Here is a 22,621-nt window from a genome sequence, read left to right as displayed (position 1 = left end):
GTGAGCAATAAGCCAAAGTATAAACAATAGGTGTGGTTTATGAACCACTACCCATTTTACAAGATGGTGCACGGTTAGCCCAGAGAGGTTAAGAGACTTGCCCAACATCACAAAGCTAGAGAGAACCTCTAGCGATGGTGGTAGGAAGGGAGACAGAGAAAACTGCATTCTGTGTCTCGTGCCTAGTGCAGGTCGGTCCCTGCATTCCGGTTTCCAAACTGAAGTCAATAGCCCAGGTCTGTGAGCTCTTTGGGGGAGGGAAGTTATGAATGGAACAAATAATCATCAGCAAGCTCCCAGGCTCAACATCACATGTTCTTAATTTGGGCTAAAATGACACCAACCAAGGGGCCTCCCTGGTGGCACAAGAGGTAAAGTCTCAGCACTATGAAGCTATCCACAGACACGGCAGCAGGATTTTGATCCCCGGCCAGCCAGGGCGCTACCCACATGGCACAGCAGACCTCTCCTAACTCGCCCGCTGCTCCCCTCAGCAGTGTATTTCAGTAGATCTGCCTGTTCTGTTCCCCACTCTGTCTCTGGTGTATCCTCTCACCCCCTGCACCTCTGGCCTATACCTCAGTTCTTGTATGCGTGAATAAATAAATATTTAAAAAATTAAAAAATGACATGAGCCAAAGTGGGCGTTCTTGATTAGTTCTGGGGTCCTCATGCTTGGCATCAGCCTGAGAGCTTTTCAAGAATGTCCATGCCCAGGCTCCACTCTAGGCCAACAAAACTTAAAAATCTGCGGGCGTTTGCATTTTTAAAGTGTCCTCGGTGATTGTAATGTGCAGCCAGGGTTGAGAACCACGGGCTGCCTGACGGCGACCAGACAGATAGGTAGCAACAGTTTTCTTTGAGTAATTTCAAGCCCAGTTAAAGCAATTGGCTGGGCGCTGAGCTGAAAGGAATTCCCACCTCTCGAATATGAAAGTGGCCAGCAGTCACTGTGCGCCCACCATGTGCCAGACGGTGTCGAAACATCTACATGTGTGAGCTGACTCCATTCCCACTGAACCAACAACGTGCCCCCATTTGACAGATGAAGAAACAAGCTGAGAACTGCTGTCACGTGCCAAGGTCACGGGCAAAGTGTGTAGCCAGCACAGAACTTGGGCGTCTGGTGACAAGGTCTTTAATCCGCACCCTCTTGATTTTGCCACAGCCATAGAGTGGGGTTTATGATGCCGTAACCTCAGCAGCAAACTGAAAGAGTGCAGAGTCATGGGGGAGGCAGAGAAGTTCCCAATGCAAGCGCCTGCAGGGCTAGAGGGAAGATGCATGAGGGAGACGGGCAGGTGTCCATGCAGATGGGGATGTGGTAGCCGCGCAGGGAGGCTGGCAGGCTGGCAGCACATGCCCAGGGAGGGAGATGGCCGCCGTGACTGCAGCAGATTGCGGCCATGTGGAGAGGGGCCCCAGTGCTGCTGGCTCTTCTGAGTTTCCCAAAGAAGTTGGAAATTTGGACTTTTAAGTGAAAGGTCCATTTCCAAATATTGTCTCAAGTTCTTAAATGTGCTTTGTAGGGCAAAACACATTTGTGGGCCATGAGCTTGTGGCCTCTGATATAAACACAAACACAGACACACACACACACACACACACGCACACACTCCCTCTGGATCCTTCATTTAAAATTCACTGAACATGCTTAACATTGGTTCTCTGCAAATGGAAACCACAGGCCCTGCCTTTCCTGCTTTCTGTGCAAACTTTGAACCACTACCTATATAACAAGTGGAAAACTTAATATAAATTTCCCTTGGATCCTCTTAATCAGTGGGCTCACAGTTGAGCAAATAAACATTTATTAAACACCTATGCTGGCATTCAAAGCTCACTAGAAGTCTGTGGACATGGATTTACTGTCCTTCTATGACAGGAAAACCCAGTCATAATTGATATGATTAGTACACACTTTGGAAGCAATTTCAGGTCAAATCATATACTCAGAGGAACTTGTTCCGATGGTAAAAGCCTCATGGAATATTGTTGACCTATGAAACAGATATTAGTCAAGCCCTATAATAATGTTATAAAAGAATTTTAACATATCACATTACTACTCATCACTCTAAAGAGATAGATGGAAAATAAAAATATTAGAAATGCAGAAATCACCAAAAAGTTCTGGGACAGAAATGCCTTGTAGCCTAATCCTACTCTAAGTACCTGGATTATTTTATATAATTAATAACAGCTAATAACTAATAATAGCTAATACTTAGTAAGGTCTTTCTATGCAGCAGGCACTAATTAGGCATGGCTCTGTGTGTGTGTGTGTGTGTGTGTGTAATATTGACTTGATATGTGTGTTGCTCTAATCCTTACAGTAACTTTTGATACAGGAACTATTATCACTATTGCAACGAAGGAAGGGGGGGAGGGGATAGGGAAGTGAAGTAATCTGCCCAAGGTCACACAACTAGCTAGTGGCAGAGCCGGGATCTGAATGGCCTAGAGCTGGAGTTTGTACAGAGTGTGACCACTACACTCTGATGTTAAAAGCATGTGAGTTCTTTGGTTTGACTTCAGCCACTCCGTGTACAGTAGACGTGTGTGTTGGAAAGAGCAAACATTGGTTCGCTGCAAATGAAAGACATGGTATGTTTTTCCTCTCCTTGTAAAACAACAACCAAAGATTTCTAAAAGACAGCATCACACAACCTAAGAAGCCAGTACTAGGTAACTTTAGAAAATTCTACCACCCTCCCCAAGTAGTGCATGGAGCTCCCTTCAGAAGCTGAGGTGAGCTGCTGACCAGTCAGCCTCCTTTGAAGGCCAACTTCTTCAAAATAGAGCCACTCACCCTATCTCTCTCACCCCTTTTCTCTAGTCCTTCACACCCCACTTCTAATGCATCTAACTATGTGTCTGACCCATGCAGAGATCACGAGAGAGAAAGAGAAGAAGAGAGACACGAACTGTCATGGGCACCAACCTTCGAGAAGTTCCAGGCTTTGCTGCCCCGCTGGTGGATCAAAGCTGCCTGAATTTGGACTTTCTTAAAAAACAGAAGCAGCGAAGATCTAACGCTTAGTCACTTCAGAATTCTGGAGACAGGTATATTTGTTGGTGGAGTTTGCTTTTTAATAAATAAGCAAGGAATGAATGCTTGGAAACAATATCCTTTTAGACACAGGGCATCTGCTACTTTTCATGGAGCCCTGGGTCAGTCTGTGAAAAGCAGAGCCGCTAGAGGCAGGTGCTGGTCTCAGACCGTGGGCGTCTATCACGCATATTTTATAAAATTAGCTACAGTGTGGACTCTGTGTGTATGTACACAGTGAAGCTGACTTATACAAAATAAACAGCAACAGGCACCATGCAGCTGAAGATGAGTTTCAAAATCTGATTTTAATTTATGAAACCACCTTGCACGTAGCTACAGCAATTCTACCCTAAGGTAGGTCCTCGAGGGACGTGAGTCATCCCGAGTCCCTGCTTCAGCACCCAGTCTGTTCTTTACATAAAAACGTCCTTTACAGACAGGAGAGCCATGCACAACTTGCTCCTAAACAGAAGGAGAAAATGGGCGAGAAACTTCAGCCCATCATAGTTCCAGTGATAATAAGGATCTGTGCTTTGCACATTCGTTCATGACAGAAGGCAGGTCTGGCTGCCCTGAACCCTAAGTAACTGCTGCTGATCCTTGACCATATGCAATTCGGAGCTACAACTACTTAGTAGCAAAGCAGGAAACTGAAAAGTAGCATTGGCACCGGGGACACAGCACCTCCCTGTGCACGCTGTGTGCTCGATGTGGTTCTAGCACCCAGGCCAGGACAGGCACGAAATCCAAGGAGACACGGCAACCTCTCCCCCAGACTGGGCCTGGCTGGGATGTCTTTCTGGTAAGGGACAACTCAAAACCTATTCCTTCCCCACAAAGCCCATCGTGTTCTTGTACAACCTTAGGCTAGAAAGACTTTAAGGCCCCCCAAAGTCCTGTTTTGTAGGTCACACTCTCATTATCTCGTTCTGCGAGCCATGTGATTAAATTATAGAAAATTACTAATACATAGCCGAGGAGGAGGAGTTTCAGTCTGTGCTGTTTCTCTGTCCTCCTGTGCAAACACCACAGCACGTATTTAAGAAGCAAGAAGAGAGGACCAGGCAACTTCAAACCAGGCGGGCCAAAGGCTACATGGACCCCTCCAGGGACACGCTGCCCAAGAGCCATCCTGAATGTCCTCGATGACCAGTGCAGAAAGGACACATTTTGCACCGTGGCCTTGGCGCCTAGTCAGCCCTGAGGCCAAAACACCACTTGGCGTGGAAGAGACCAGGGTGAGTGAAGCTGGATGAGTTTTCTCTTTTGTTGAGACAACTCCTCCAGACATGATCTAAACCCAAAGTATTGGGATCGCTACGGAAACTAGCGCAGCAGCCCGCCAGATAACTGGCACTTCTAATCTGGTCTTTCCTAGCAGAACACGACTTCTTGTATTCTAAACCTATTTTTGACCCCAGGAGAAGCCTGCCTGGTTATTCCACCCATTCAACATGTGCCCCTGTGTGTCCCCAGCCTGGAAAGACAGATTTCCCACACACGATTCTAGTACAGGCCTCAGAGAAGACTCTAGGAATTCAAAGGCACAGCAAGCTCTAACTGTGGCCGAAAGCTGTCCAATTTGTATTTCTCGGGCGGGATGTAGTAATACTTTGTGTAGGAGACGTGTCAACTCACCCCAGCTGTGTCATCCCCAGAGCTAGATGACAGCACGGTAGACAAATTAAAAATCAATTTATTTTGTTAGAAAACTATTTAGAAGCCTTAAAAAGGATGTGATTTTGAGCTAGTATCCTTATAACAAGAAAGTTCAGTGTAGCCTAGTACTGTGTTAGGAATATGTGGATTCTTTTAGGAGAACACACAGGCATTCGTGCCCAGTATCCACCTCGCCTGCTACGGGAGTTACCTCTGGCTGACAGGAGCAGGGAAATTGTTTGTTACTCCAGACTCCAACTCTTTCCCTGTGGGTCCTGTCATACTTCAGAGGTGTTGCCTCATCACTGCAAAAATTACTAAGTAGGGAAAAGAGCGCAGCCCTCTACTCTCCATCTTTCAACAGGCAAGAAAACACATATAAAAGTGAGGACTCCTGTTGCATCTCATTTTGCGTCCCCATTTTACTAGAAAGCAAGAGAGAATTTTTGAAGTTTTGCTGATGAACAACACAATAATGAGTTCTAAGCCTGACCCACAACGGCGTCAACAAAGAAAATACTAGACTAACAAAACAACTGTTTCATTAACTTTTCCTTAGTGCTGGGCCCCGGGCAGAGGCGCCAGGCAGATGTCCAGCGATAAATACAATAGGATCGAAATCACACACGCTTCTGGGTACGTTGAAGCTAATGAGGAAATCTTAAAAGTACCAGGATTTACAACAAAGCCTTCCTTGCCTTTTCCTCTTGAGTCTGCCATCCCAGGTATAAGATGTTCAGCCCCAGACCTGGCAAAAGTCACCATATCTTTCCCCTCGCCTCCTTTTTCTTAGGCTGACGAACATTTTTGAGCAGCACGGTCTGGGATTCTGCTGAAGAGCAGCACAGGGCAGAGCCAGACCGCAGCATTTTTTTTGCACAGGGCACTGGATCTCGCTCCTGGAGAGAACGTTGGAGAAGGACCACCAAGCGCAGCGGTCAGCTTTAAATCCCAGGATGATCACTTTTGCTCTAGTCCAAGGAAGAAAGGCCTCATGGTGCGTAATCTTTAAAGCCACTTCTCAAAAATAGTATAGGTTGTAAACCCATGTGACCTCAATTTAAAAAAAGAAATGGTGTAAGTTTAACATACTTCCTTGAGGGGTCAACTCCAAGTGGGTGCAGAAATGCTTTGAGGTATATTAGAGGGTCACCGTTCAACTCTCTCTCTCTCACACACACACACACCCACCCCAAGAGGCCCAGGAGGAAATGACTGTGTAGAACTTGAAATCAGAAATCTAACGCTTTAGCTCAGTAGTGCCAGGTTAAAGGCTCGCCCATCCCCAAAGCTAATTTGGTTCTGAAGCTCCCAGGGGTATCTAGCTGAACAGAAGGAGCTAGGAAACCTTAGCAGGCCAAAGTCCAGCCTGGGGAATTGCCGGGACAGCGTGCCAGGCGCTGAGGCTCACCCCAGACTTGGTAGCAGAGAATACCAAGTACTAGGCTGGATTTCCAGGACTAATGCAGTCGAGGGTGAAACTTCCGGGTGCCCTGGTGTCAGTGGCTGAGAGTGGGGAGGACCAGGGCCTTTGTGCATCCACGCTGCTCTGGGCTTGGCCACAGCTCCCGACAGAGAAATAGATGGACACACAGAAGAGTCACTAGCAGCAATCGCTCCTGGGGTGCAGAGCAAGAGGGGGCCTAAAAGGAAGGAGCATTTCAAATTGTCTCTGGATTCAGTTTTCACGAGTTTCTTCTATTTTTGTATTCTAATTTAAACGTCTTAAATACGTTCACAGGTTCTCTAGATTCTTGAAACTTATCAGTAGCAGCGAGCTGTTATCCACTCTCGTGTGGACTCAGAAGAGCTCTTTAGTTTCAAAAGCAATTCCCCCCTCACATCGCCCTGCCCACCCCCAAAATCACAGAGTTTTAGGGTCACATTTTAAATCTGCTCCCACATAACTTCTTAAAACCCTGGAATGAGACCTCAGATTTTCTGTATTTTCACTTTGAAACAAGAGGATCCCCACCCCCACCCCCCACCCCGCCCCCCACACACACATACACACACACACATAAAGAATGTAGCCTTTCAACTGGGATTTAGCACTACAATTATATTGTACATTAAATACAAATTAACACTAATTTTACCAAAGTTAATATTTATTACCACTGCACACCACTGCAAGTTTCTTCAAGACCCACTGGGCATTTTGCAGGCCTTGGGTTACCCTGTCAGAATTGCAAAATACACCATATCCCCCAGCAATGGCTTTTGCGAATGTAAATTGCTTACAAAACCTGCAAGAACCAGGCTCGGGACAGGCAGCACACGACCGCAAAAATCCACTCACTGCAAAAGTAAGTGGAAAAAGGTTCACAGATTAGGCTTCCTTAAAAAAAGAAAGAAAGAAAGAAAAACCGGGAGGGACATTTTCTGGTGTTTCCAAAAGGTAATTGCTTCTTCCTCCAGCCCAAGTGGCTTTCCGGGACTGCAGTCGCGAGCTGGGGTTTTCAGTGAGTGGAGAACAGTGTTCAATTAGAGGCAGGGTGGGAGAGCCCGCACTCAAAATATAACTTCATCACCAGGCTCGGGCGCGCAGGAGAGGCCCACCGCGCGCACGAGCTAAAATGGAGCCCGAATTTCCTCTCCGCCGAGAGGGCAGCCGCGGGAGGTCAGGGTCAAGGTCACCAGCAGGGCAGGCTGCAGCTGCCCGGCCGCGCTCCCCGCCCGGGAGGGCCGGCGCTGCGTCTCCGCCGCCGAGAGACACCCCCTTCCCCGCGCTGCCCCCGCGCTCACCCCGCCAACATTTTTTTTCCAAACTGGGGGCGCAGGGCAGAAAGGAAAGTGACCCAATGGCCTCGCCGCCCCGCTTTTCGCACAGCAGCTCAGCAGCTCCCAAAGTTGCCATCTAAGGGCAAGTTCGCAGACTGCACGGGAGCCCGCTCGGCGCGCGGGGTCCGGCGCCCCCGGCCCTCCCCCCGCCCCGGCGCGGGCGCCCCCTCCCTGCCCCGCAGCCCCCGGGGGCGCGGGGCGCCGGCCGCGTCTGTGCACGCGCCTCCCGGGGCGCGGCGAGTCCGGCGGGTCGCGGCCGGCGCCCGGCTCGCCCTCCCCGCGGCGCGCCCAGAATTTCCTCCGCACGCAGCGCGGCGAGCGGGGCTCCGCGTCCAGACCACATCTGCGCGCTGATCCCCAGAACCTCTAGCGGGCGGCGAAGAAAGGACTGCACAGGGGCATTTTTTTTTTTTTAAGGAAGGGAGAAAAAGCACAGCCCAGCCCTGCGCGCCGACTCCGCGTGCCGGCGAGGGGGAGGGACGCCCCCGCGCGCCCCCCGCGCCGCGGCCCCCGCGCGCCCCCCGACCCCCGCCCGGCCCGCCCGGCCCGGCCGCCGGGACCCCGCGGGGGGCGATCGCGGCCCGTCTGCGGCGGAAGCGCGCGGGCGCGGCGGCCGGGCCGAGACGCCCCGGCCCCGGCCCCGGCCCCCCCTCGCCGTGAACTTCAGGTGACCGACCACGTCGCCCGGCCCGGCGCGCCCCGGCCCCGCCGCGCGCCCCCCCCCCCGGCCCGGCCCGGCGCGCCGCTCGGCAGCCGCGGGGGGGGCGCGGAGACCGACCCCCGCCCCGCCCCCGCCCCCGGCGCCGCGGGCTCCCCCTCCCGCGCCGCCCGCCCCCTCCTCGCGGCGTCCGCGGAGCCGGCGGCCCCGGGGGATATTTTTAGTTGCTTCTTTCTCCTTCACTTTTAGCTCCGCAGCCTCGCGGAACGCGCCGGGCGCAGGGGCTGCGGCGGGGGGAGCCGGGGAGGGAGCGGGGGAAAAGTTAAGAGTCTCGCGGAGAGGAGCCGGAGGGGGGCGCGGGCGGCGCGGTGGAGGAGGGGCGCGGGGCGCCGGCCGGGGCGGGGGGCTCGGCGGGGCGCGCGGCGGCGCGGGGCGGCGGTCGGGGCGCGGGTCCCGGCTCCGCGCGCGCGGGCGGGGGGGCTGCGCCCGCGTCTGGCCGCCCGTCTGCCCCGCCTGACCCCGCATTTTATTGCGGCCGGCGCCCCGCGCCCCCGCCCCGCGGCTCTGCAGGGACCTCGCGCGCCGCGAGCCGCCGGCCTCCTGCTCCGCCTCGGCGCGGCTCCCGCACCCCACATCCGCCCGCCGCCGCCCGGCGCCCCCCGCCCGCGCCCCGGCGCGCCCCCTCGCCCCGGCGGCGCGTGTGTCCCCCGCGATCGCGCGCGGGGCCCCCACGCCCGCCCCGGCCGCCCCGCCGCGCCCGCCCCCGGCTCCCTCCTCCGCGCCGCCGCCGCCCGCTCCAGCCGCGGCCGCCCCGGGGCCGACCCGCCCGGCGCAACCTTTAGCCGGAGACGGACTCGCCCCGCGCCCGAGCCCGCGCCCGCGCCCGCGCGCGCCCCGGCACCCCCAAACGCCATGTCACGGCCCCGGCCTGCGCGCCCGACCCCCGCCCCCGCCGGCGCGGGGAGCCGCAAGGAATTTTTTTTTTTTTTTTTTTTTTAAGATTCCAACCTCTCCCACCTCCCCGCACCCCCCCGGCCGAGCACCCCGGCATCCACGCCGCTCCCCTCCTCCCGGGGCGGGCCCCCTCCCCCCAGCCCCCCCGGAGTGGGGACGGGCAGGGGGGGCGCGGGGGGGGCGAGCCCGATCTCAAGGAAAAAGCCAGGGGGGCGCGAGCAAGAAAGAAAAAGAGAGAGAGAATAGAAAGGGCACGGGCTGATCATCACCAACATGGCTGCCTCGGCGCAGACCTCGACGAGGAGTAACCCGGGCTGTGTCTTTGTGGGGCTCACCTCTGTAACCCTAAACTAACGCAGCCCTCGGCGGAGCCGGCTGCGGAGAGAAGGAGCCGGGAGAGGCGAGAAAATGGCCCGAGAGGCGGCGGGGAAGGGATGACTTACGTGAGGGAAGGCGCTTGGGCTGCTCCTGCTTCCTCCTGGGCATTTTCCCCTTTTCTCACATTCTCCTCCTTGGTTAATGTGAGATCAAATAAACCCCCGAGGGGGCAGCGAGGCAGACACTGGCAGGAGCGGGGAGGTAGTTGGGGGGGCGGGCGGGCGCGCAGGGGGGAAACCCCCTCTCTCCGGTGTGTGCAAAAGGGCTGGAGCTGGTTTCCTGGAGCCCGAAGAGGGGTTTTCTTCTTTGCTTTCCTTTCTTTTTTTTCCTTTTTTTTTTTTTTTTAATTTTTTGGTCGTGCACCTGGCTTGTCCCCGAGCGTAATATTCTTCAATGGAAGCGGAGCGGATAGGTGTGCGTGTGTGTGTGCTCCGCTCGCGTGTGCTGGGAGGGATAAATAATGCGCGCCGGTGCGGCGGTGTCCATGGCCGCGCGCGGTGTCTCCGAGCCCCTAACACTAATGTCGGGATCAAAGGGCAGCAGCGGCGGCTGCACAGCTCGCAGCTCGCTCGCTCGCTCGCTCTTTCTCGCTCTCCTCTCGCGCGCTCTCTCTCCCTCTCTCTGGCACACACACACTCACACACACACACAGAGGCGCAGACCGAGGGAAAGAGCGAGAGCTAGACACACACACACACCCCACACACACATACACACACACACGCGCGCGCGCGCACACACAGAGCAAAGAGGAAGGTGCCCTTAGGCTTCCAGGGCGGCCTTAAAGTGGGATTTGCAACTGCTCTGCTTGGAGAGCTTGGGGAGCCTGGGGAGCCTGGGGGGCGCACGTGCGGGGGTGGGCTGGAGTTCTTCGAATGTATCCCGCTATTCGCCAAATCTAGAGGGGGGGGGGTAAAGTTTTGCCCACTCTTGAAACAACGATGAATTCATTATTCTGATTTTTTTTTTTTTTTTTTTTTTGGTGAAAGGAAATAGATTTTTCTCCTAACTTTCTTTTGTTTTGGATTCAGCTGCATTTTCTCCTGCGCAAAATTCTTCCGGCTTTTGTGCCCTTAAAGAATGACTCGGTCATACACCCCCCCCCCACACACACACCTTCCTCACCCCACCACCACCACCCCCAGCACCTTAAATTGGTGGAGGGGACAGATCCCACTCGGGCGCTAAAATATATTCCCGAGCAAAATAATTTGAGAAAAAAACACAAAGGTGAAGCATAGGGTGGAATCAATAGTTAGGGCTGATGGGCTGAGGGCTGGGTTTTGAGGTGTCCAGTGGGGTTACAACTGGAAAATGCTGCCTCCGTGGAAATGACAGCTCCTTGACAAAGGGGGGAAATAAGATTAGGTCACCCCTGTTGGTTGATTTAATTGCTACATGATCCTCCTATAGGGCACACAGCTATCTTGACTTCTGAAAGTTACTTTTTTCCCCCCTGCTAGAATGCAGGTTCAGGAAGTTTCCCCCGAGCCCACCCTCGCGGGTTTTCATGAACTGATACATACTTTCATTACTTTACAAATCACACTTCTTTCTTCAAAGAGAGACAGAAAGGGGGAAAAAATAGAAAAGAACGACTCTCACTGTAACACAAAAGCTACTTGGTGAAAGAGGACTGTTCTCTTTGTGACTTGAAGCCATTTGGATAAAAGTTCACTCGGAGGTTGTTAATGATTTAAACTCCAAAACCTGCGACTATAATTGAAGTACAAATGGTCTGAAGAAGAGTTGTTTCATAAAACTCCCTTTGTGAGGGGAAACTTTGAATTTAGCAGAATATATTCTGTGTCATGAGTCAGCCGTAACTGAAAAATAAAGAGGTGCATCAATATCACTACATCTTCCCTTGTTAGCTTTTTTAAAACTCTGACTCATCATCTTATTATGTTAAATATTTTCCTACCAATTTTAAAATAGACCTTTTCATCAAAGAAGGCGGAGGCACATACTCAGTGAGGATGGATTAGGGGGACCCTCTAGAAACTTGCATCTCAGGCCAACACCCCTTTGAGGTTCTGACTTAATTCTCACAACGCGAGTGGTAAAGACAGTCATGGAATTAAATGCCTACCTGACCCTTCAAAGGAACAATGAGTCTTTATTTGCACACTTTTATTGGAGCAGCTTAAAGAGTGTTCTTGCTCCCAAAAGGGTTTTTTTTTTTTTTCATTGATAATGAAATCTCAGGATGACACCCGTGCTTTCAGCTCCCCCAAGGATCTAGCTTCTGGGTGACGAGTAATGCCATCTAAAGCAGGATTGGAAACACCAGCTTGAATTCCATCAACTATCCAAACAGAGACATCAGGTTTAAAATGGAACCAGCATCCTTAAACCAATTCTTCCTGAAAGGTGGGCTTAAGGGAACGGATGGTTCAGTTGTTTCCCTGCGCTACAGCTTGAAATAAAACCATCCTTCAACTCCAATTAAACTCAACTCGCCATGACTTCCATGACCGTCATTAGTGTTGGTGAAAGGCGCGTGTGAGTGATAAGTCAGAGCCCACCCATTCCAAATCAGCTGCTCGTCCTGGGTGTGTGCCGTCTTGAAACCTAACTCCACGTGAGCACAAGGCTCTCAACACTCCATGAGCCTCCCAGAGAGCCTTGGGCTAGGGCATGGGGGACTCTCCGCCTGCATAGACACGCCACCACCCCTTCCTGAATTGCTGTGACTGCAATGCTTAGTACACTATAATTGAAAACACACTTTAGGCCTTTCCTCAAAGTAGAGTACATTTCCTGCGACCTTTTAAAGGCATGCAGGCAAATGCTGTCAACTTTTAATTATGTAGGTGTTCTACCAACAGCCAAAAGCATTTTAAAATTGAATTTATTCATACCTCTACCACTTTCCAAAAATCATTTGAAGTAGTACACAACAACGGAAAATGGAAATAAGGACAGAGCAATGTCTGCTGAAATCTCAGCTGCTGCCATCTCTGCCACTAGAAAGTATCTTCAAGGAAGGATACCAGTGTCGCCCCCTCAGTGGTTGTATGCTCGGGGAACACAAACTAATCTTAATGTTAGACTTAACCTAAAATATTAGCGAGATAAATAGCTAGAGGTTGCTACAATGCATTTCAAAATCGAATGAATAAATAATTTGGGGAATCTGTGCGTTTTGGATAGACAGGTCCAGGAACCATTAAAAGTGGATTATTGTTCACTGTGGTCACCTTATTGGAATATTCGATTGAATATTTGATTCATCCCTATGGTCTAAGATCTGAAACCATATTTGATCTGAATAATTGCAGTACTGTCTCCCCTTCCCCATCTCCACCACCTCTCAAAGGTAAGATTAAAATAAATTGTCTCGAAATTGTGCATTCTAAGAAGACGTTTCATAAATGCTCACTCTTACATTGTCAGTTCTGCCTTAAATGGAGAATTGGGGTGGGGCGAGATGGAGGGAACACTTCCTCCCGAATGGGAATGGCGTAGGGGCTGCAGAAGTCAAAATGGGAATAAAATGCTGACACCTTTGCTCGCGATCAAGCAGAGACACCAAAGTGTTATCAGTAGTTATTAAGAAAGTCCTTCATGGGGCAGTAAAAATTTCATTTTATTAAATCTCCATCCTTGAATACAAGACTTTGAAATAGTTTGTGACACAAAGGTGGGTGCACGTAAAATACCTCTGCACCCCGAAGCACACCTGTGTGAGATTGCGTGTGCGAAGGTTTAACCTTGCTGCTGCTTTTTTCATGGACTAGTATTTTTACTCGAAAGACTGGCAGACACGCCATGGGTCTTTCTCCAGAAATGAAGGCAGTGAGCCTGGAACTTCAAGGAAAATGATTCATGGTATTTTTTAGCAATGATGATGTCTATACTTCCAGGTGAACACTAGAACTTGAGATCCGTGTATTCACCACCGTGAGTTTGACTGTTTCTAGTGCTGCCAGAATTTCACATGAGATCCCTGGTAATGTAATGAATGAGACTTTTGGCTATTGGGTCGACATTTTGGTAGAGCCACATATATAACTCAGTTTTCCAAATGACCAATATGGGATGTTACAAAATCATGCTGGAGTAAAAGATCCATTCAAAGTACAAGTAGACAATGGATTTTAACATCAGTATACAGAGTTCGTCGGCAATGTTTCAGATTCCCCCGCTGTAAATAAATTTTAAGAAACTGTTACTCACCAAATCTGGAGTAGTGTCACAGAAAGTCTTCTGAAAAAGCAATTAAAATATTTCTCCTCCCTCCAACTACATATCTGTGAGAGGTTTGATTTTCTTCCTATTTTCCTCCCATTTGTCTTTAACCAAGCAAAATATTACAACAGATTGAATGCAGAAGTAGATATTAAAATCCAGCTGTCTTCTATTAAACCAGCCATGGTAGAGATTTATAGAAATGTAAAACAATGCCCCACTTCTCACTAAATATTTTGCTTTGAAAAATAGTTACTTTTCATTAAAATGTGTTTATTTGTAATGACTTTATTATTGTTTTTTATAGATGGGTGAATAAATAAATATTTACAAATTCCAGTTTTGATTGAGTAATATAATAAATATTGATAGCCATAACCCACATAAACAGGAGTTCTTTGGGGTCCTCGATGACTTTTAAGAGTGTAAAGGAGCCCTTATTCCAAAAACCTTGAGAATCACTGCCTTAGAAATTAATTAAGAGGTAGTTAAAAAGAACTCCAATGGGTGTTTTACTAGAGATCTTGGAATCCAGTTATAAATGTGTTTACACTTCTCGTAAAATGAAACCCACTTAGCTCCAGGAGCTGAGATTGGTTTTCTGGGCCCAAGATTAGCTCCCCTGATGAGCTCCCTTATGAGACACCAAGGGGATGTATTAACTGGGGCTCTCCAGGGTACAGAACCGATTGGATATATGTAAGAGGAGATTTATCCAGCCAAGAAGTCCCCCTGTGCTCTGCCCTTTGCAAGCCGGAAGCCAGAGGTGTGACTCAGTTCAAGTCTGGAGGCCTGAGAACTGGGGGTAGGCGGTGTTGGTTCCAGGTCTGAATCCAAAGCCCAAGAACCGGCAGGGAGGAAGGATGCCCGAACTTCTGCAGAGAGAGTGAGCTCGCCCCCTTCAGCAGCTTCTGCTTCAGTTCAGATCTCAATGAACATCCCCCACAGGTTGATGCCTCCGTCCTCAAGAAGGGCCCACCTCCTTCACACCAGATTCAAATGCTAACATCCTCCTGAAACACCCTCAGGGACACACCCAGACATAATGTTTGACTGCTCTCGGAGCATCCTAGCCCAGTTCCGTGGCCCCGTAAAATTAACCATCACAAGGGAGAAGTAGGTTCTCACCGTGGTCTGTTGAAATGGGGTGTCCAGTTCTCTAAGCAGAGGGTCTGGACCTCTTCTGATTTCAGACCCTCAGAGAAAGTAAAACCAGCATGGCCTGCCTCTTTCCCAGAGCCTGAGCCTTAACTCCAGAGTGAAGGCAGGGACACTCTTGACCCTCAAAGCCTGACATTTTAAGTAATGAGTGCCTGTCCCGGAGCAGAGATAGGGGTCTGGCATCTCTCCTGGCCTGGACCTCACGTGCTGTAAATCAGCATCTGCTGACGACGCCCAGGCCTCCTGGATGAGGGGGAGGCTCCTACTGTTATCTGTGCTGTGTTCTTGCGAGGGGAGGGCCTGGCTGGGGTCCATGGGTTTTGTCCCAATTTAGATAAACTACGCTTTCAAAAGCAGCGGGTATGCACAGCATATGACCCTACGGAGAACCTGGCCGGGGAGACTCTCGTGGCCACGCTGGGTGTCTTTCATCCAAAGCCTAGGCTCGAGTTCTTTGCTGGAAGCATCTTCCAGTAGTTCTTCTCTCAGCCCTCTCTCAGAGTAGCGGTCACGTTTAGATTAGGTCAATTTCCCTTCTCTGTGGTCCTTCCTGTCAGCTCCAATCCTGGATCACTCAGTTTTCCCTTATTTATTCCTGACTTCAACCCCAACTGCAACTAAAACTCTTGTCTCCCGAGCCTCCTTTCCTAGCTCTCTTAGCATCTCTGTCAATTTAGCTTCCCCAGGCCTTTTTTTTTCCTGTTTGTATAGACGAAAACGCCCCCAAGCACCTGCTCCCCAATTTCATGTATTTCCCCAACTGGTTTGTCCAGTCGCTTAATGTTCTTCTTGGCTGCCTGACCCAGGCACCCCTGACCTGCCTCAAATCAGGCGCCATCTCCTACGAGTCCCCTCGCCTCGGCCCGCAGCCCCCCTCTCTCTGGCTGCATCAACTCTGAGCCCATTTCCCTTCAAGTCCAGCTTCACCGTGATCCCTCCTCCCCCTGGCCTTCATCCGCTGTGCCTCACACACCCAAGACATCATGGTTTACCCAACTCACTTTCCCCAGCTTGTTGTGGCATAAATGCCATAAGAATAACCAGGAACCCTATTGGAGCACCCCCAGAATTCTGATTTGGGGTGAGCAGCAAGTGAAATGGGTGCAGACTCCAATCACAAGGTCACCCTGAGCGTTCATCCATGTGTCAGGCTAGTCCCCTCCATGTAATTTTTTGCCAAATTGTATTTTGTTGGGTATCTGGGCCTTCCCTGGAACTCCAGCTGTGTCTTCTTGGTTGTTGAAGGATTGGCTATCCTTTTTTAATGGATTCAAAGTCCTTTCTTATAAAGCAGCAAATGAGAATGTTCTTGGGATTAGGGTTTGTGCGCGCCCTCTCTTCTATCATTCAAAGTCATTCTTTAATATTTTTAATAAAGAGGGAAAATGAGAGCTTCAAATTAAAACCACAGAACTTTATGGCAGCAGGGGCCTTGCGGACCACTTGGGTTGGCCGTGGTATTTCACAGATGAGAAACTGGAAGGATGACTTGGGTGATGCTTCTAGCTGAGTCCCAGCTGGTAACGATCTGCTCTTCCAGAAAATGAGAGCTCAAACACTGGAAGTGGTGAAGGAATCTTGGTGCATCTTAATGGATTTGAGCAAACTGGTTTTACAAACCAGCACTCAGAAGCCTTTGCAAAAACAACACACAAAATTAGGGAATTTAAATATTATACCTGGGAAATTCTGCATAGGTTGGATATTGTTTTACTAGCTTCCAGAAGTTGTTTTTTTTATTAAAATCTGAATAAGAGATAGCAATGGAGGCGAGAAAGAAACTTTTAAAAGTTACAAAAGATAACTTTTGCAAACCATAAACCCCACGTTGAGAATATAGGCACTTTGGAGTAAAATCAGAAATCCCTAGGGGGCCGAAAAAGCAGGAGAGAATGAGCTACAACTCCTGAGCAGAAGCATTGCAAACATTTCAAAAATAAAAGGTTTGTACCTTGGTGAAGAGTGTTTAGGAGACCCAAATCCAGATTCTATTCCAGTGCCAGCCTGTGGTCCTCGTGGTCTTGCCCAGTCCCCTCACAGAAGACTTGCAGTGGGGTCATGAGTATCGGGGAAGGATGTCAATACATCAGCACAAATCTGTTACCCTCACAGCACACACTGTGATTTCACCCAACCCAGCTTCCTGACAGGGGTCACCGAGTCATTCTCACACGGAAGGAGGGGTGCCCGCATGGCAGCAGCTTCTGAAACCACCTCCTCTTGCCATGCTGCAACCGGAGCCCCTATCTGCAGGATGGGGGGCACAAGGGGTGGGGCACGGAATGTGATGACATGTTCAGGACAAAAATTGATACCTACCGATTGCTCAAAATACAAGGAAGGAACAGAATGGATCAGCTGAGAGGCACGTACCGGTCTGGGATCTGGGCACGACTGGTTCAGCCAGTGTCCTTTGGGTAAACAGACCCTGGTGAATGCATTAGTGCAGGACCGGTGGAGTCCCGCCAAGAGAGGAGAGACGCAGCGTGGACATTCACTGTGTAAACACTTCCCGGACCCAGCACCTTGGCACCTGTCTTGTTCCCATAGGCCAAGGACCAGCGGCCCTCATGTTCCCGCGGAAGGTGGCCTAAAAGCCACACCACTGGGCATTGCTTGGTTTCCAAAGGTCACACACCCAGAAGTTTGCAACCCAGGAGGTGCCAGCTCCCCTGGTGCCAAGTTGTTGTTGTAGAGATAGGTTTGGTGATCAACTGCTGCTTCAGTTATTCCAACTTCTTGGAAAGTTTGATTCCTGATAGGGTGTCCATGGGAAGCTTTGGTGTGACTTTTGCACAGTCCAAGTGCTTTGTTTAGCTTCTGAATGTCAACATAGTTAGGACTAGGGGGATGGGTGGGTGGAGAAGAACACACTTTATCAGTGAGGACTGTCTAATTCGTCTTCATGTCAACTGTTTGAACCATTTCCTCGCTTTATGGCTGGGGAAACTGAGGCATGACCCAGAAGAGGAATTACTCAAGGCTGTATAATTAGAACACTTTTTCTTGGGGGCTACAGGCCTTCCTGTTTGCTCACTAGTGCTCCCCCTCAAGACTCATTGTCTCCCTTCATTCATCAGGCAGATGCTTGAGGAGCAGAGGCTTCCTTGCTCTGTGGCCTAAGTGACTTTTGTTTAATAGGTAAGGAGGAAACCCAGATGCCCCATGCTGTCCCCAGGAAATGTTGCTTCTAGTTCCCTGAAAGACAAGCATGAGCTCCCTCAGACATATCAATCGTTATGTTATTAAAGAGAGCAAAGCAATCTCTAAAGTAACCAGAAAAATAGGCAGGAGAAACGAAAGTAGGTTTCCCTGGCGCTGGTGAGGGAGCATCCTGCTGGTTTTCTAGCTTCGCCTCCCCCAATTAGCCTCCCAGCTTTGCCCTGTGCTGTGCCCCGCAGAACTGACCTGGAGTGGCCGCATGCCCAGGCTCCCTGGCTGGCTAGACATGGAGCGGGGGTCAGCCGACGGGAGGGACTTGTAGGAGAGAGAAGTGTGCGAAGACAGCGAGTGTTTCTTCTTCCCTCCCTCCTTGCTTTAAGGCCTTGTCTCTGGCTGTCATTCTGTCCCTCCATAAATACAGTGTCTGAGCACAGCTCAGCCCTCACTGGACTCGGGCTACTATTTCCTTCCATCAGCTCAAGAGGTGATAAAGGCCTTCCGCCAAGCCAGTCCACTGGTACCTCAATAGCCCTCATTTGTTCCTGTACCCTTCCCCACAGGAGAGCAGCCCGTCACTTCCCCGGGACTCCTTCTGCTTTTATTTCTCCAAAAATAGCAGCCTCTGGGCTAAAAGCTGTTCATTTTTTAAAAAAATTTTCCACATTATTGAAACATATTGCTCTAATTCCTTTAACTGTAAATTTAAAATCAAAACATTTTAAACCAGTGACAAGAAATATGTATAAGTGTGTGTGTGTGTGTGTGTGTGTGTGTGTGTGTGTGTTAGCAAATCATTGGCAATGTCTTCAGCAATAGAAATAGCTGGGTATTATGTTTTTCTAATACAGGTACATATAAAATAGTCAGAAAGTATAAGAGATCATAGAATAAACATGATCATCTTCTTGGAATGCTCCTTTTACCCAAATATTTCTTGGGGGAAAGTTAAATTTCAAATAATTTGAAACATGTACTTTTTGAAACAAATGGTTGGCATACTTGGCTTTTGCTGATTGAAAATGGGGGAGATGACATCACTGACATCGGTGTGGGGTTGGGTGTGGGATTTAGATGAATTCTGTGTGTGAAGTCCTAAGTGTCGTATTTGCCTTCGATGCTATGCACTGTGTTGACTAAACCCTGAATGAATTTTAAGTCAAAATACAAGATCTCAAAGAAATTTTGCCCAGAAAACCGTTCAGGCTCTCTCCTCAGACTCTCAGGGAGTAAGTTTCCATTTTCTTTGGCTACTAGAGCATAAGTTTGAATATATTACCTCTGCTTTCTGGATTCTCCATGCTTTTCCCCAATGCAGTGACTTTAATAATAGGAATTTTAAGCATTGTGGTATTCATTTGGTTATAAATTTCACTTATAAAACATTTATTGAGGCTTTTAGGATTTGATTTGTCTTAAGCCAACCTGTTCTCCATCCTCCATACCCATTGTTGTGCCTGGAACAAAATAGATGACCCAGTATTATCTGGTGTCCATCTGTCATAAATCACAACTCACACTGGATTATTTTCAGATCTATATTAATGTCCTTCAGAAAAGTTTATTTCTGAATGAGGACTGCCCTTTCTCTTTTTAACACTTACCTTTGTCCAAAACAAACAGATAAGAAAGCAAAATTTAAAAAAATATATATAAGAAAGAGCAACATCAGACACATAATTTATAAAACCTGGCTTTTCTCTGAATTCAGAAAAAGACTTTTGCACACACGCAAAAATCCAAACCATACCCAAACAAAACAAAACAAAGCCCACATATACAAGTTTGATAATGTTTAACTAAATCTTAAGTTGGAATCTTACCCTTGAAAGGACTAGAGTCACAAGACAAATCTGGTTGTCTCTGTGTGCTTTGAATGAATGAATGCTTTTAATTACACACTATTTTAAGCCTGCGTCGCTCTGTTAGTTACTCTGTTGGACAACTGCATTCAAATCACCACAATATATACACGATGTTTAATAATAACATTGCATGCGAAGCAATGGCTGCCATCACCCATGCTTCGGGTATACAGTGTGGAAAAACCACTAGTCTTGCGGTGAGGATCATATTGACAAGTCATGATCATTTTTGTAAAAGGCTTTCAAGGGAACCCTTTAGGCTTTATCCAGTTACTATTGTTTAAAAATAACAAAACAAAACAATGGAACATATGAACAGTGGAAAAAATGATAAATGTGGTAATGTCTCAAGTTTCAGATGCTTTCGTCAAAGAGCTTATATCTTATTGAAAGCCCTAGAGGATACAGTCACTTAAAGTCACCATTCCCTCATAATTAGCAGCCTGTCTAAATGGATCACAGGACTGGGAAGGAGTGGGTTATACATTGCTGAGCAGGGTAGTGAAGTTTCTCCATTCCAGAGTCTCATTGTTATTGTGTCCCATCTTTCAAGAGAAGCCAAAATTTAAGTTTTATTGAGAAATTTCCCAGTCTTGAGAAATATACACCAAACCAAATTTATCTATAGGTCAGATCTGTGGATGGCCAGTTTGTGAACTTCCTTTTATATATACAGAACTTCTGATAAATGATAGTAACTCATATATTCTTATCTTATGTACATCAGACTAAAATATAAATAAGGTCCCAAATGCCCCTGCATGTCCCAGATTCATAGACTCAATTTTGGAAGGGGTTTAGCACTTACCTACTCTAACTTCTGACTCCATGATCCCTAGAAATGAGGCCAACTCTGATTGGACAGATATTGTTGTGAGATTTCTTTACTAGAGTCAGTCATAATCTACCATTTCCCTTCACACCCATTAGGATGACTATTATCAAGAAGAAAGAAAGTAATAAATGTTGGTGAGGATCTAGAGAAATTGGAACTCTTGTGCATTGCTGGTGTGACATTGTGGAGAATAATATGGTGATTGTGCAAGTAATTAAATATAGATTGAACTTATGATCTAGCCATTCCACTTCTGGGCATATTCCCCAAACAATGGAAAGCAGGGATTCAAGCAGTTATCAGTATGCCCATGGTGAGAGCAGCACTGTTCATAGTAGTTAAAAAAATGGAACCACTCCAAATATCCATTGATGATTGAATGGTGATGTATTGTTTGGTGGAATAGTATACAGCCTTTAAAAGGAAGGAAATTCTGACATATGCTATAATGTGGAGGAGTGTTAAAGCCATTATGCTAGGCGAAAATAGCCAGATATTTCATGATTCCATTTAGAGTGGTCAAACTTACAGAGACAGAAAATAGAATGAGAAATGCTGTGGAGAAGGGAATGGAGGGTTGTTATTTTTTTTAAAGATTTATTTCTTTATACAAGCACTGTGGTACAGGCTAGAGGCACAGGAGGGTGAGAGAATTCACCAGAGACAGAGCAGGGAGCAGAACAGACAGAAGGACCAAAGTACACTGCTGAGGGGAGTAGCGGGTGTGACAGGAGAGGTCTTCCGCACCATGTGGGTATCTCCCGGGCAGGCCGGGAATTGAACCCACGCTGCGGAGGCTGCAGTTTCGCAGCGCTGTGCTCGACCCACTGTGCCACCAGGGAGGTCCTGGAGGGCTATTTTTTAATGGGCACAGTGTTTCAGTTTGGGAAAATGAAAAAGTTCTAGACCTGGTGGTAGTGATTGCATGACAATATGTATTTTAAAAATTTATACATTTTTTTTCTTTTCCTTTTTATTGCAGTAACAGTAGTATACAAAACTATATAGGCTTAATTTATCACCATTGAACTGTCCACCTAAAATTGGTTAAAATGGTAATTTCTATATTACATATCTGTTTTTCTACAAAAAATATGTAGACTGAAATCTAGCATTTCCATTCTGCCTCTGTCTTCTGTCCTCTGAAACCAAACCGCATAGGTCTGCTGAACAAGTCCAAATACTGGCAGAGCAGACCTGATACTTTTCAGTCTCCTTTTTTGCACCAGTGCTGCTCCCCCTGGAGTCCTTCCAGGCTCTCTGAGCCTGCACCCAGGCTGGAGCAGGAAGATTACCTCCCCACTCAAAATACCAGACTTCTAGTCCACTTCCAATTGTACAACTCTAGAGAATTTACCTCACCTTTGGGGGGCCCCGCAGAAATTTGTTCTCCAGGGCCTCAGTCAGTCTCACTCATCAGCAAAGGAGAGACCACCCAAAAGGAAAGAAACAGAGAAAAGGCAACATCCTAGACTTACTCTCTGATCAGAGGTCTTCAAAGCCATTTTATTAGCAATACTTTTCACTTCTTTCTGAATTCAATAGTGGAGCATGGATGGATTTAAATGTCCACTGACCATTAACCTGCAGTTTGAAAAGCCTCGAGAGGGGGCTTTCTGGTGCATTCCTGGAATCCTCTCTCTGGACACCACAGCCATCACAGACGAGACAGGACTCAAAGAGGAGAGACACAGGCAGAAGCTGGAACAAACCTTTCCTTCTCCCCACCCTGCCCCACCTTCTGACACTTTTACTACTGCAGGGTAAATGTAGTCTTCCTAGTCTTTCCTTCCTGAAAAGCCCTCCCTCACCCTAAAATACAGGGTCCTTTGATATTATTTCTCATTTGGCACTTGCCCACACAGGACAGCCCGATGGCGGTGACTTCCTAAAGAAGCTCTGATAAAACCCGGGTGCCC

At 48.4% G+C, this 22,621-nt stretch overlaps 1 protein-coding gene across 1 annotated transcript in view; it reads right to left on the bottom strand.

Annotated features, from left to right (window-relative positions):
- The window catches only part of ZNF827 (zinc finger protein 827), a gene marked incomplete at its 3' end in the record, with an annotated part of 150,832 nt that extends 140,908 nt beyond the window's left edge, over window positions 1–9,924 (bottom strand). The window contains exon 1 of the mRNA XM_084245844.1: window positions 9,554–9,924. Within this exon, the coding sequence (XP_084101970.1) occupies window positions 9,554–9,596 (43 nt within the window). The 5' untranslated portion in view covers window positions 9,597–9,924. The remainder of the gene's footprint in view (window positions 1–9,553) is intronic.
- Between the last annotated feature and the right edge of the window lie 12,697 nt (window positions 9,925–22,621).

This window comes from Talpa europaea (genome assembly GCF_964194135.1).
Source record: "Talpa europaea genome assembly, chromosome: 10".
Classification (NCBI taxonomy): domain Eukaryota; kingdom Metazoa; phylum Chordata; class Mammalia; order Eulipotyphla; family Talpidae; genus Talpa; species Talpa europaea.
Note: the sequence above shows the minus strand (reverse complement) of the source record. Positions and strands in the feature narration are given on the sequence as shown.